The 13,397-nt window shown below is 44.4% G+C and overlaps 4 protein-coding genes across 9 annotated transcripts in view; 2 read left to right on the plus strand and 2 right to left on the minus strand.

The window, feature by feature from the left end:
- The window catches only part of sash1b (SAM and SH3 domain containing 1b), a 50,708-nt gene extending 42,385 nt beyond the window's left edge, over positions 1-8,323 (plus strand). For 4 of the 5 annotated variants that reach the window (XM_019277872.2, XM_010743935.3, XM_019277871.2 and 1 more), the window contains 2 exons: positions 1-135; positions 1,386-2,736. In XM_019277872.2, the coding sequence (XP_019133417.2) occupies positions 1-135; positions 1,386-2,119 (869 nt within the window). In that variant the 3' untranslated portion in view covers positions 2,120-2,736. Of the gene's footprint in view, positions 136-1,385; positions 2,737-8,262 lie in introns of those variants that run through there. The other variant, XM_027274982.1, reaches the window with a different exon arrangement.
- Positions 36-12,687, plus strand: zbtb24 (zinc finger and BTB domain containing 24). 2 transcript variants are annotated; one of them, XM_027275007.1, is made up of 7 exons: positions 36-135; positions 8,263-9,078; positions 9,364-9,531; positions 9,603-9,686; positions 9,766-9,849; positions 9,924-10,005; positions 10,091-12,687. In XM_027275007.1, the coding sequence occupies exons 2-7, from the start codon at positions 8,289-8,291 to the stop codon at positions 10,977-10,979; spliced, it is 2,097 nt and encodes a 698-aa protein (XP_027130808.1). In that variant the 5' UTR covers positions 36-135; positions 8,263-8,288; the 3' UTR covers positions 10,980-12,687. The 2 variants fall into 2 exon arrangements, with proteins under 2 accessions (XP_027130808.1, XP_019133449.2); XM_019277904.2 differs by lacking the exon at positions 36-135 and adding an exon at positions 5,716-5,845.
- On the minus strand, positions 2,859-4,569 carry ddo (D-aspartate oxidase). Its single transcript, XM_027275040.1, has 4 exons — positions 4,367-4,569; positions 4,129-4,237; positions 3,864-4,040; positions 2,859-3,786 (listed from the first exon to the last, which is right to left on the minus strand). The coding sequence occupies exons 1-4, from the start codon at positions 4,536-4,538 to the stop codon at positions 3,228-3,230; spliced, it is 1,017 nt and encodes a 338-aa protein (XP_027130841.1). The 5' UTR covers positions 4,539-4,569; the 3' UTR covers positions 2,859-3,227.
- si:ch73-242m19.1 (coiled-coil domain containing 162) overlaps positions 11,849-13,397 on the minus strand; it is a 16,697-nt gene continuing 15,148 nt past the window's right edge. Inside the window, exons 44-45 of the mRNA XM_019277842.2 lie at positions 13,209-13,363; positions 11,849-11,950 (exon numbers count right to left, since the gene is read on the minus strand). Of these exons, the coding sequence (XP_019133387.2) occupies positions 11,897-11,950; positions 13,209-13,363 (209 nt within the window). The 3' untranslated portion in view covers positions 11,849-11,896. The remainder of the gene's footprint in view (positions 11,951-13,208; positions 13,364-13,397) is intronic.

Raw genomic sequence — 13,397 nt, forward strand, 5'->3', positions numbered from 1 at the left:
GAAGCAGCGACCCGGAGCGAAGCAGCAGTCAGTCTGGAGGCTCTCAGGAGAAGCTGCTCCTGGACAGACGCGGCCTCGCGGGAGACTCCCCGCGAGACTCCGGCTGCTACGAGAGTAACGAGAACCTGGAGAACGGTAATGACAGCCTGAGTCGCCTGTGAACACTTGTCCGCCTCCTCTCCTGCGCTCCTCCGCCTTCATCCTTCACTAGAAAAAGACCCGCGGTGGTCTTCAGTCCCTTCTCGACTGCTCGAGCATTCCAAGCCACAAAATTCAGTTTTCAAGACTCTGCTATCGTCACATTCACTTCCGATGTTCTGTTGTTGTTTTTTCTCCAAGCATCTTCTTCAAGTCATACTTTCTTCTGTTTCTGCATCACTGAATCAAACCGTTCTTCAGTCATGATTTTGTCTGTTACTTTACCTTTCTTCACAAGCATAACACTCAAAAGGGGATAACACACGGTTCTCTGTTACTGTGGGACTAGAACGTTGGCTTACATCGTGTTACACCGAGCGCTGACCTCTAAAGACTTCTGCAAGACAAACTATATGTGGAGGCGCTCGCAGGTCTGCTCACAAATAGCTCTGCAGCTGTGAGATGTGTGGTGGGTTTTTCTTTTTGCGTTTGCTGAAAATGGTGACCGTTGAACCGGCGTGCGATAATATTTAAATAGTTTTAAAAATAATAATAATAACTTTCTCGGTAATTGCAGTCCATATTTACTGTGAATGCTTTCTTTATTCACACATATATCATTCTTACTGTGGTTAACTTGGGTAGGCTGAAGTCTCAGAGTCGTGCTTACTGTTAAATGAGGGTTCATGTGAATGTCGAAAGGTCACGTGGTTGGAGAACTGTGTCCGATCAGCCACACTTGTACAGATTTTTGCTGTTTGTGTGTGTATATTTTTTTAGTCGAGTAAAACATAACGTTGCACAATATTTTATGACGTGCCTGAACGCTGCGTGACGCAGAAGAAGACTTAAAATATTTACTAAATACTATAATACTTGTTGAAATATGGCATTTTGTATAATCGTAAACGCACTAAAATGCAGACTTAGGACGACCTCTTCGGTTTAACTCGACTCATTCAGCAGGCCGACGGCCTCAAGTCTCATTTTCTGAAGTGTGCTTCTGTCATGGTTGAGCGTGAGGAATAAATTGCTCCATGCTTCACCAGACTCGACTGCTTGCTTCGTTTCTTTCATTCATTTTTAGATTTTTTTTTTTTTCTTTCCGCATCCTCTTTCACAACAGCCACTCTCTTCCAGCGCTGAGCGCTCTGCTGCTGCTGCTGCTGCTTTTGTTCCAGTCAAATTCTTGTCGCAACTGAACCGACACCTGCATGATCTGCGCACACTTCGCTTGTTTATTTCAGGACGGGACAAAAAGACTTCCTCGTCCATGAGCAGGTCCTCTTCTGGTTATGAGTCAAGCCGGCTCCCGTCCCCAGAGTGCCCGGTCGTCCTCAAGACTCTGATCTCAACCCGTAAACTCCAAAGTAAACCGGCACACCCGCCCTGTATCTCACCATCACCGAGACCCCCTAAGAACAGTCTGACTCTCCTGAGCCTTGCAAAAAGTCTCGTTCCCGTGAGAGCCATAGCTAGAAGCCAGAGCTGCCCGGAGCTCAGAAGAAACCCGGCACCAGGGCTGCTGAGGCGGAGCTTCTCTGTGACTGCACGCCACGAGAGACGGTTCATCAAACCCAAAAACTGGAAGCCGACCCCCGCTGCCAAAACTGAGAGCGTACCGCACGCAGCAAATCCTCAGAAACACTGCGAGGACATGTCTCTGTTCAACACAGACACAGGACACGCGTTTGCCCCTAAACAAGCAGAGACAACACAGAGCACACACCTCCAGCTGCCACCCACAGCCCCGGCAGAAAGGTCCAATCATCCTTTAATTACACCTTCCACAGCAAACCCACGCCGAGAGCCCGCGCTAACACAGACTGCCTGTTTGTACGGCCACACAGACAGCGTGTTGTCTGAGGATTCGAGGACACGTTCAATTTCAGCCACTTTTGAAGCCCGCCGGCTGAAAATGAAAAGAAAGACGCCCATGAGCTCAGGAAATCTGAGTTCCCTGATAGAAGAAAGACTGTAGCTGCAGGGTACCGATCTCAGAGACGCAGCCGCTGTCTGACGAGGCCTCAGAAGTACAGCGAGCTCTCAGTTTACTATGAGCATCTATCTTTGACAGCCGATGATCCCTGAAAACATACGCATGGATTGGTTCAAAGGGGGATTACTCTTTCTGTGGTTTTAATCCAACAGGTATAAAATCAGCACTTCGATCATGGCTGAGGCCTTTCTGTGTGTTTGCATGTTCTCCACACACTTCATATGTTCATCTGTGACTCTAAATTGGTCGTAGGTGTGAGTGTGAATGGTTGTTTGTCTCCATGTGCCCTGTGATGGACTAGTGACTTGTCCAGGGTGTGCTCATGAGGATAAGCTGTCACAGAAAGATGGATGGATGTATAAAACCCCAGTCTCTATGTCAGATGTTCTCCATTCAGCTGAATCCAGCCAAAAATGACACAAGTAGCATCATTTATCCCGTCAGCAGCAGCTTCATGAATTAAATTAAACTGTTTTTCAGTGTATGTTGTTAAACGTCTGTATCTCTTATTGTTTTTGACAACAAGACATTCTGACACGTCGTCGTGGTCGATTCCGTTTTTGTGTTTTCGGGCCTTGAACGTGAAAAGATGCATTTTTTTATTTTCATCAGTAACTAAGTAAAGTAATTTAAAGTAATTTGTGCTTTTCTTACGACAACTCACAAACATTTTTGTCGATATCCGTGTAATCTAAGTGTTGACAGGACACGTAGCATTCGTCTCACATGTAAACATGATTTGTTTATTTCCATTTGATATCAGTAAATCGTGTACAGTATTTTCATGTTCGTTAATTTAACTAATAAAAGTTTCTTTTCTATACGCATTTTAAAAATGCTTACAAGGCTCATAATCCCTGCTGAACCCTCACATCAGCACATTTTTGTATCTCTGAAGGAAATTAAAATAGCAGCATTTATTATCACATTGTCACAGATCTAAACAGTGTTATCATTTTTTACATTAATAATTACATATGCACGCTGTGTGAAATAAAAAAAAAAGGATTTGTTGTGTATTAGTGATTTAAATCTGTCAGCCAGTGCGTGTTTTATGATTTTTCTGCTCTGGTTAAAAGCAGCATTTAGTTCATAGTTTCGCCTGTAGCGGCATTTCCTGAAGGCACTGCCTGACCAGCTCCAGTGCGTCCAGGGCGGTGCCCCAGGCGAGGGTGACTCCCCAGCCTCCGTGGCCGTAGTTATGGACCACAGGCACCCTGCGACCGGGAAGCTGCACCAGCTCCTTCTCCACCCTCGGGTTCCTCCTGCTGGGCCTCAGGCCGACCCACTTGCTGAGAACTTTGCCGTGGCTGAGCGACGGCTCCAGCCTGCTGCAGCGCTTCAGGATGCTGTCCGTGTCTCCTTCGTCCACGTGCAGTCGCCAGTCCTCCTCCTGCCTCGTGCCGCCGACAGTGACGCTGTGCATGCCGGGGTAGATGTAGGTCTTACCATCTCCGTCTCTGATGAAGTGCTGCAGCCACGGGGCCTCCATCTTAAGCACCTGGCCTCTGACTGGGTACACTTGGCTGTCACCCACCAGTGTTCTGGAGCCCAGACCCGAGCAGTTGACAATGATATCATAGCTGTTGCTCAGTTCCTGGAGACTGTTGATGGTTCTCTGTTCCACATGACCTCCAGCTTTTCTGAACCTGTGAAACAACATGAACTCTAATAACAATACAAACATCTTTGACATGACAGAGACGGTTTAATCCAGAGGACAAACCTGTTCTCGAGCCACGGCAGGTAGCTGGAGCATTCACATTTTAAGGTGGTGAACGCGTGTCCAAACTTGTGATCCGGAAACCTTTTCAATTCCTCCTCGGTCATGAATCGAAAGCCGATCACAGATTCCGCCCAGAAGGGTTTCCTCTCAGCTGGAACCTCCTTGAAAATCTGCCAGCTGAAAAAAACAAACAACAAAAGTCACTGGGTGCAAAGGGATCTGTTTTAATCGAGAGTATTTGCCTCTTTTTATATTCAATTGTTACCCAGAGCTCAGCATTACTCCAGCTTCAGGTGAGTGTTGAGATTGAGCAATGGCCAACAGGTGATCAAAGGTGTCCTTGAACCAGCGCTTTTGTCTTTCCAAGGGAATATCTGAGCGAGAAAAGAGTCATTTTCAACATTTTCTAGATGATAAAGTCATATGCATGCTGGTAAAACCGCAGAACATTTTAAAACATCCCTTCTTTTAATGCATTTTCTGAGAGAGAGAGAGGTTGTTACCTGGAAACTTTGCAGCAAACAGGATCCCAGCAGCTCCGTCGCTGGTGGTGTCTGGACTGAACTTGTCAGCCAGCAGAGTGACGGAGCAGAAAGGAAGAGCCTCCGCGATGCAGACAGCGGTGGAGACGCCGATCACGCCTGCTCCCACCACCACAACCCTGACGTTTTTCATCCTGGATAATAAAGACGGCGAGCGTCTCGAGCTGGAGGTGAAACTGGAGCGCCAAACGCTGCAAGATGACCTCTGATATGAACGGCTCAACAAAAGTTAATCCACAACTACAAGTTTAAATAACAACTACACAGTCCAACAATCGACACAGAGCCCATTTCACTGGAATAATGCATTACATAACAGGCACTGTGTGTCAAACTGGCCCAGTATTCTTTTAAAGTTTGAACAATAAAACTCACATTGACTTATTTGAGTCTTTCTTCTATATATTATATATTATTTATGAATCATTTCTCATCCACCTTGTTCAGGAGCTGCTGTGACAAGCGACACGTTTCCTGTGTGGGAAAGTCTCTTATCTTATCTTAAGTAGGCCACAGGTGAGATAGTAAAGTACTAGTAAAGTATTCATACTCATTCAGCAGAAGAATACAAAAGTAGAAAATATAATCTACTTAGAAGTATCAAAATAAACGCATTATTTATTATTATTTGAGTGTAGGTTATAGATATTTCTGTCTGTCTGTTGTGTTTTTTGCCTTTTCTACTTATTTTTTCTAATTCTGTAGTGCGTGCTTCACTTTCCTCTGCTGCTGTAACAAGTAAACTCCCCCGTGGTGGGATGAGTAAAGTATATCTAATCTAATTAAGGTGTAAAGAAGTATTTTATTGTTGTGGCTGCTGGAGGAGGTGGAGCTCAATTTGAACTAGGCTAAGTTTAATCTCACACCTGATACCTGTCCTTTGGAATGTACACAGCCTGAAGGTGCCTCAACATTATGAACTACATTTGGTGCAGCTTGCATGAGTTTGTGGTGCAGGAGGTCGGATCAACTGTGAATGTGATCAATGGGAACTGCAACACATGATGTAATTGTATTAAATTAAATTAAATTAAATTGTACACGCTGTTTTTTAACAAATGTGTACTCTGACAGAGAGTATTACTTTAAAGCAGTCAGAGTTGATGGTCACCTACCTGTCACAGTAACATGAGCTGCTGCCGTCACTGCACACAGACTGTCGGTCAGTGTTTTCTTGTCTTTGCAGGACGCGCAGAAAATCTTTGATTATTTCATAATTATTTAATTAGACAAAGGTCCAGTGCATAAAATCGATCAATCAGTCTGATCATAAATATCAGCTGTTGAAACCACCTGCTCCACGCGGTAAACACCAACAGCTGATCTGCAGCTCACGCGCACCCCTGCTGCCATCCGCAGCTCGTGCAGCTCAGCTGCGCCTGGATCTCGTCTCGAGATCTTCTCGCGAGAAGTCCGTCGCGTCCTCGTCCTCGGCAGAAGGTAAGGTCCTAAAAGCTGAATACTTCAAATTACAGCGGCGAGTGACCTGAACCCGCCCGGGTCCTGTCTCAGACATAAACAAAACAAACGTTACTTCTTTATAAAGCGTTACTTCACCCACGTGCTCGTGTGAGCGAGCGGCGGCTGCATTGATTCAGACGGTGAGTTAGCACGTGAGCTAACCTTCATCAGAGCCATACAGAGTACTACAGAGAGTACTACAGAGTACTATAGAGTACTGCACAGAGTACTACAGAGTACTGCACAGTACTACAGAGTACTACACACAGTACTACACAGAGTACTACACACAGTACTACAGAGAGTACTACACACAGTACTACAGAGTACTGCACAGTACTACAGAGTACTACACACAGTACTACACAGAGTACTACACACAGTACTACAGAGTACTGCACAGAGTAGTACACAGAGTACTACAGAGTACTACACAGAGTACTACAGAGTACTGCACAGAGTACTACAGAATACTACACAGAGTACTACACAGAGTACTACACAGTACTACCCAGTACTACAGAGTACTGCAGAGTACGACACAGAGTACTACAGAGTACCACAGAATACCACCCAGTACTGCAGAGTACTACAGAGTACTACACAGAGTACTGCACAGAGTACTACATTAAGTACTGCACAGAGTACTACAGAGTACTGCACAGAGTACTACATAAAGTACTGCACAGAGTACTACATAAAGTACTGCATAAAGTACTGCACAGGGTACTACATAAAGTACTGCACAGAGTAGTACACAGAGTACTACACAAAGTACTACACAGAGTAGTATACAAAGTACTGCACAGAGTACTACACTAAGTACTGCACAGAGTACTACACAGGGTACTACACTATGTACTGCACAGAGTACTACACAGTACTACACAGAGTACTGCACAGAGTACTACTCAAAGTACCAAATTAATTATTTGGTGTATTAACTAAGAAAATAATGAAAAATTACATATATATTATATACTGTATATCATATCAGATTGTGTATGTGTATATATATATATATATATACACATACACAATCTGACACAAACATGGTCATTCACTTTTTGAAGTTGTACATTATTTAACTGTTAATTTGATCTTTTATATACATTTAAAATATATATACATATAGTTCTTAAGTTAGATGGTTACTTGTTTACATATGTTGTTTTTGTTTGTTTGTATACCTGGAGTATTGTAACAAAGATATTTTCCCCCTGGGATTATTGAAGTATTTCTGATATATACACGTGTACATACAATGTAGACGCCAGCTAGTATTGTTATGGTTGTTGCTATGGGGATGTGGGTCACGTGGTAAAATCAGCTGTTCATGAATGAACTCAGAGTCATGAGTCGTACTTTTGCTGACCGTGTGACCTTGGAGGTAAACTGATGATGATTTCATGGATTGTTGGATTGTTGGATTATTCACTGTTTGTGTTTTAACATGAATAAACAAACAAATCAGAATTCCAGCGATGTTTTATTGAACAGCCAGGTAAAGTTTTCCCCTACTCAGCCTCTCGGTGACTTTAATTTCTTGTTTAATAGTCACCCAGATATACTACATATATTGCAGTAATGTATGTATGCACACCTTGCACAGGTTAAATATACGACACGCTTTTTTTATTTCAGCGTCTAAAACTCGAAGATCTTCACTTTACAGTGATGTTTACAGCCTGGTACAAAAATCTTAAGTATGTATGCTGTAATAGTAAATTCAATCAACAGAGGTGGAAACACCTCGTGGAGGGGCCGACTCCTGCAGCAGGTATAAATATCTAGGTGCCCCCATGCTCGGGGTCTTTCTTCATCTTGACCGCTCGGCGTGTTGAACTGAACTTTTCTTTGCAAAGAAAATAAAAACCTTGTCGGCCGGCAGAAGTCTTTTGGAAGAATTTCCACAACAATGCCATGAGGCCAGTGATGAAATAAGTTTTCATATTCTTTTAGATAGACTGCTTAAGTAGAAGAAGTCATGCAACAATGTAAACATAATTAAATACAAGTAGAAATCATGCATTTAAAGTATAAAATAAAATCTACTTTAACACCAGCATGACTTCATGACTTGTTTCTGTATATATTTCTTCATTTATTATCAACCTTGTGTACACAAGCTGCTGCTGACGAGTAAATTTCCCCGATGTGAGATCATTAAAGTCTTTAAAATCTTAGCGACTTGTCACAGTGGCCCAGGATTATAATCTGACCCACCTCGCCGCATGTCACCGATCCAATCCATCCAATAAACGTTAAACAAGCCCAAAAAAAAGGCAATGCATTGCTCAGATGTTAAAGTTTGTAAATTTAAATTCACGTGTTGCGCCTCTGTCTTATTCACTGTCACTCTGTGTTAATAAGAGTGTTGCTTCTCATTGCTACAGGAGCAGAAGTGAACTGAAGTGTTGAGATGTCACAGAGAGCGGCCGGGACTTCGTCACTCATGGCCCTTCATTCAGATTCACATCAGCAAAGCATCCTGAGCAAATTCGACAAGCTCAGGAAAAAGGACCTGCTGTGCGACATCACTCTGGTCGTAGAAGACGTGCACTTCAAGGCGCACAAAGCCCTGCTGGCTGCAAGCAGCGAGTACTTCTCCGTCATGTTCACGGCGGAGGATCGGATCGGTCGGCCTACCTACCGGCTGGACGGCGTGGCAGCTGAGACGTTCGCAACGGTGCTGGAGTTCATCTACAGCGCTGAGGTGTCTGTGGAGGAGAGCGCCACAGAGCAGCTCCTGGCCACGGCTCGTCTCATGGAGGTGAACGACCTCGTGAAGGTGCTGAGCGGACTCGCACGCTCTGCTGTCAGAGGTGAGGAGGTGAAGGCGGATGTAGCCGAGGCACCCGATCCGTCCAAGCGCAAAAGAGGTCGACCAAAGAAAAACCTGCACGTGCCCGTGACAGTTTTAGAGGAGAGGAGCTCGGAGGAGATGCAGGCTGGAGAAGATGCGGAGTCACGACCTAAAGACGATGCGGATTATCACCCAGGAGCTCTCCAGAGCCGGCAGAGCAAACGCAAAATCAAACCGCCTGTAAAATACAAGAGCTACAAGGTGGACGGCGACACGGGAGGAAGCAAAGAGCCCGGGAAGAGAGGCAGGAAAAGGAAATACCCCAAAACTGAAGCCCGGTGCGACGACTGTGGGAAAGTGTTCAAAAACCACCTGTTCTTAAAGATCCACCAGAGGACTCACACAGGTAATCTGCCCTGCGAGTTAGGAGGATAAAGGTGGAGGTGGTTTGAATTTGACATAATTTAAAACACCATCGACTCCCCTAAAGGATCAGTCCACTTTAAATTAAACAAATGAAGTCTTATTTTGATAGTTTTGGTCCATGAGAAAGGTCCAAACATTTCTATTCAGCTCTCGTATGAACATTAAACGTCTGCAACTTGGCTCAGTTAGGACTGATCGGATTGATGTGATCTGTCTCTGTACTGATTGACTTCAAAGTTAACCAAACTTCATGGTTCTTCCTCAGGAGAGAAGCCTTTCCGGTGTCCGGTTTGCGCGAAGGGTTTCACGCAGAAGCACACTCTGCTGACTCACCAGCGTATGCACACCGGAGAAAAGCCGTTCGTTTGTACCGTCTGCTCCAAAGCGCTCTCCACCAAACACTCCCTGCAGGAGCACATGAACATCCACGGAGGTAGGTGGGACCAGGTACGTCTTTTCATTTTTGCTCTGTTTGGGTTCAAATTCTGTCTCTTGCGTCCTTAGAAGGGAAGCAGTTCAGCTGTGAGAAATGTGGAAAGAACTTCACTCAGAAGAGGCAACTTAAGAGCCACTACAGAGTTCACACAGGTAAGAGTCGGAGTCATTTGAGAGCAGCAGGTTCGTTCTTTTGTCGGCTGAACGATGCGTTTCTTTTTTTTTTTTGAAGGGAAATCGTTACCGGAATGCGCTCACTGTCATCACAAGTTTCTGGACACGGCTCAGCTGAAGAAGCACCTGAGAACTCACACAGGTAAAAGTCAGACAAGGCCACAAAAGATCTGTCAGTCATTTCTGAGCTCATGAGAATAATGATGATCCTTGCAGGTGAGAAGCCTTTCACCTGTGAGATCTGTGGGAAGTGTTTTACAGCCAAGAGCACGCTGCAGACTCATATCAGAATTCACAAGTGAGAAACGTTCATATAATAATATATATATACACCGCCTGTGATCTAATTTAAATATAAAAGCATCGATTATGTCTGCTTGCAGAGGCGAGAAGCCGTATGACTGCAGCATCTGCAACAAATCCTTCTCAGACCCGAGCGCGAGGCGGCGACACGTCACCTCTCACTCGGGGAAGAAACCGTTCACCTGCTCCCTCTGCAACCTCTCCTTCACCCGCATGGACAATCTGAAGACGCACACCAAGTCCCACAACAAGGAACGAGCTGCAGCGACAGAAGCCTCGGTATCGGACACGGCGGTACCGGACGCCGCGGCACCGCCGGAGGAGGTGCGCAACATCCTCCAGCTGCAGCAGTACCAGTTGCCCTCCAGCTCCGAGCAGGAGATCCAGCTGGTGGTGACGGGAGACGTGGACAACATCAACTTCGTGCCGGCTCAGGATCAGGAGATCAGCATCATCACCACAGAGGGAGGGGCGACGGAATCGGCCCACTCCAGACTCGCCCTCCTCACGCAGTCGTCGGGAAACATGCAGAACGTCGCACTGGTGACTCAGGCCGGGGTCGTGGACCAGAGCCCCCAGATTCAGACTATCAGTATGCTAGAGAGCCAGATGACGCACCAGCCTGAGCAGATGCACGTTATCACTCTGAGCAAAGAGGCGATGGAGCACCTACAGGCCCATCACGGCCCGCCGCAGCCCCTCCAGATAGCACCACGACCCGTCCAGCAGCTGCAGGTGATGCACCAGCCGATCCAGCAGCTGGCCGTCACTCAGGAGAGCTCGCAGGGTCCGGTGAGCAGGGAGCAGCACAGCCAGGCCATCCACATCAGCAGCCAGAGCAGCCAGCCCATCTCCATCAGCCAGACCAGCGAGCAGATCTCCAGCCACCACATCCAGGGACAGACGTTCCAGATCCAGGCTGGAACTGTCTCCTACCTGTACACCACCGGGCTGCCTCAGGAGAGCTGAGTGTGGATGATGCTGCTACATTTTTAAAGGAATTTTAGTTTTACAAAACTTTTCCGACATTATAACTCTGAAACATGCCAGCATGACAACACACGGTTAAAGTCAACGATCTGAGATTTAAGAGTCACATGAAGTTCTAAGAAAACGAGCACTCAGAATCAGACTTGACTTGATTTTTTATGAGGCCAGTAATGATATTTGAGAGCTACAAAGGTCATATAATATTATATTGGCTAGTATTCAGTTATAGACAAACACATTGCATCCAGATATTTAAAATTATTTTTATTTTTTTAAAGAATCGTGACCAAGTTATGAACCGAGCAGCATTTTACTCCTGAAAAACTTGACACCTGACACTGTGCACGATGTATCTGCAATAAAATAATATCTGCCTAGGATATTCTAATACATTCAGTGTTAGAATATATTGTTCAGTATCTTAATGGTGACATATTTGATCAAGATATTGAGTAATCAGTCACATTTTGCATTAAAAAAAAAAAGGGTGTTTGACAGCAAACTGCATGTCTTGGATGATAAAACGAGGTGACTGGATGCAGGAATTCATCTAAAGCCATAATAATATTTATAAAAATTAAGGAAAATGTGAATATTTCTTGATTTCTTGATCAAATTCACATCATTTTATTACAACATGTTGATAGAAATTCATTACTGGTCGTGTGGTGGTGCTGAAATATGAATTAAAGCTGCATTGTGTTTTAAAAATGAGACATGTATCGTACTGCAGTATCCTGAACATGTTTTAGAGAGAGCTGCAGAAGACGCAGTAAACCTGGAGCTCGAACAGTCGGCGCAGAAAGCACGGGGCGCTCTGCATGTCAAACAGCAGCCGACTTGTTAAACAAAAAGTCGGTGTTGCTTTACAGAATACCCAGGAGGGGGGATGACGCTCACAGGTCTGGAAACGTCGTCTCAGCAGTCAGGACACGCAGGCGAGCCGCATCCTGAAAGAACAACGGAAGGCTGATTTGAATGTTGATTGTGTTTTTATCCAAGGACAGTGTGACGGACGTCTGGCTGCGTTAGTGCTTCACATGTATCTGATGAAACACAGGCAGGCTTAATGTGAAGAGGCAGTGCCCGCAGCTTCAGCATCTCTCTTCAGTTGAGCTTTAAAGTTCATCCTTGATCTTTCGATCATACCTTAAGTGACCCAAAGTCTGTAAGTCCACCTACAGCTCACCAGTTTCCACATTATTTCTAAATCTGTCTTTTTAACCTGTACAAAAAAACAAACCAGTTTTTCTTGGGCCTGATCAGTTGCCAGGCAACCAATGGAGACCAGTGGGCAGCAAATTGTTCATTTTACACTTTATTTATTGTACAGCTCAAACAAATAAGATATAATGTGTCAATCAGCGAGCTTTAGACCTGCTTGTTACTTTATGGACCAACCAAAGCTGATTCCAGTCTGCCACTGGCTGTAGATTCATATTTTACAGACAGATACGAGGCAGATAGCAATTTACTCTCCATCAGAAAGCAAATTTCCCAAAATGTTAAATTGTTCCTGTGAGGAATAATAATGAATCAATAATTTAATTGAATGAAATGATAAAATATGATTGAAAAACACTTTTTGTGTTATTGTTTCGAGGGTTAATATGAACTTAGAGGCTCGATTTTAAAGTGAACATGGACGAGAACACTGAACTCTTTATTTACAGTCATATTGTCTTTCTAATATTTTTTATTGTTACTGTTGAATTTCAATTTTTCTATTTGTGTTTCTTAACTTCGAGTATGTCACTCATCTTCATGTTTTTCTCATGTTATGTTGTCAACAACATGTCAATGCAAATTACTTGTATGTGAAAAACTAATAAACATTTAAACATCTACGATTTGTGGGAAACATTTTCTGATCTCGTCGTGTGGACATAAACACCAAACAAAAAGAGTAATATGTGTTAAACTCGACTGTTACCAGCTGTGAGGAATAAGAAAATCACATGAACATACTATGTTTATGTGATCTTTTATTTATTTATCTCTCTCTCTCTCTCAGGGTTTTTAGTCAGGCACGGTATTAGTTGAAGATGCAGTCACATCTCGCTTTACTGAAAACTCTCTCTCTCTTACTTTGTGACTTTGGGCTATATAAATAAAATTTGATTTGATTTCTATATCATAATATTACAATAATGTAATGTTGTTGTTCTTGTTCAGATACACTTCACCGTGCCTCTCGGGCTCGCTCACCGCTCTCGGCCGGTCTATTCTTGTGTCAGGACGGCTCCTGGCTGTTTCTGCTCTCTGGTGTCTTGGCTGTGTGGCAGAGTCCTGAAGTGTGGCGTGGTTTGTGAGGCTGCCAAGCTGCAGCTGCTGCTGCTGCTGCTGACCGGTCCTGTGTGGACCTGAGACAGAAATAGAACAAAGAGTGAGCGTCAG

This window comes from Larimichthys crocea, chromosome XXIV (genome assembly GCF_000972845.2).
Source record: "Larimichthys crocea isolate SSNF chromosome XXIV, L_crocea_2.0, whole genome shotgun sequence".
NCBI classification, from domain to species: domain Eukaryota; kingdom Metazoa; phylum Chordata; class Actinopteri; family Sciaenidae; genus Larimichthys; species Larimichthys crocea.

What these genes read in the sequence shown, in the direction of transcription:
- zbtb24 (XM_027275007.1), top strand. Translation starts at nt 8,289, where the DNA reads ATGTCACAGAGAGCGGCCGGGACTTCGTCACTCATGGCCCTTCATTCA. An exon ending in GCACATGAACATCCACGGAG is followed by an intron (nt 9,532 to 9,602) that starts GTAGGTGGGACC and finishes TTGCGTCCTTAG; the next exon opens with AAGGGAAGCAGTTCAGCTGT. An exon ending in ACTCATATCAGAATTCACAA is followed by an intron (nt 10,006 to 10,090) that starts GTGAGAAACGTT and finishes GTCTGCTTGCAG; the next exon opens with AGGCGAGAAGCCGTATGACT.
- ddo (XM_027275040.1), bottom strand. Translation starts at nt 4,538, where the DNA reads ATGAAAAACGTCAGGGTTGTGGTGGTGGGAGCAGGCGTGATCGGCGTC. An exon ending in GTTTGCTGCAAAGTTTCCAG is followed by an intron (nt 4,238 to 4,366) that starts GTAACAACCTCT and finishes TTTCTCGCTCAG; the next exon opens with ATATTCCCTTGGAAAGACAA. An exon ending in GGAGTAATGCTGAGCTCTGG is followed by an intron (nt 4,041 to 4,128) that starts GTAACAATTGAA and finishes TGTTTTTTTCAG; the next exon opens with CTGGCAGATTTTCAAGGAGG.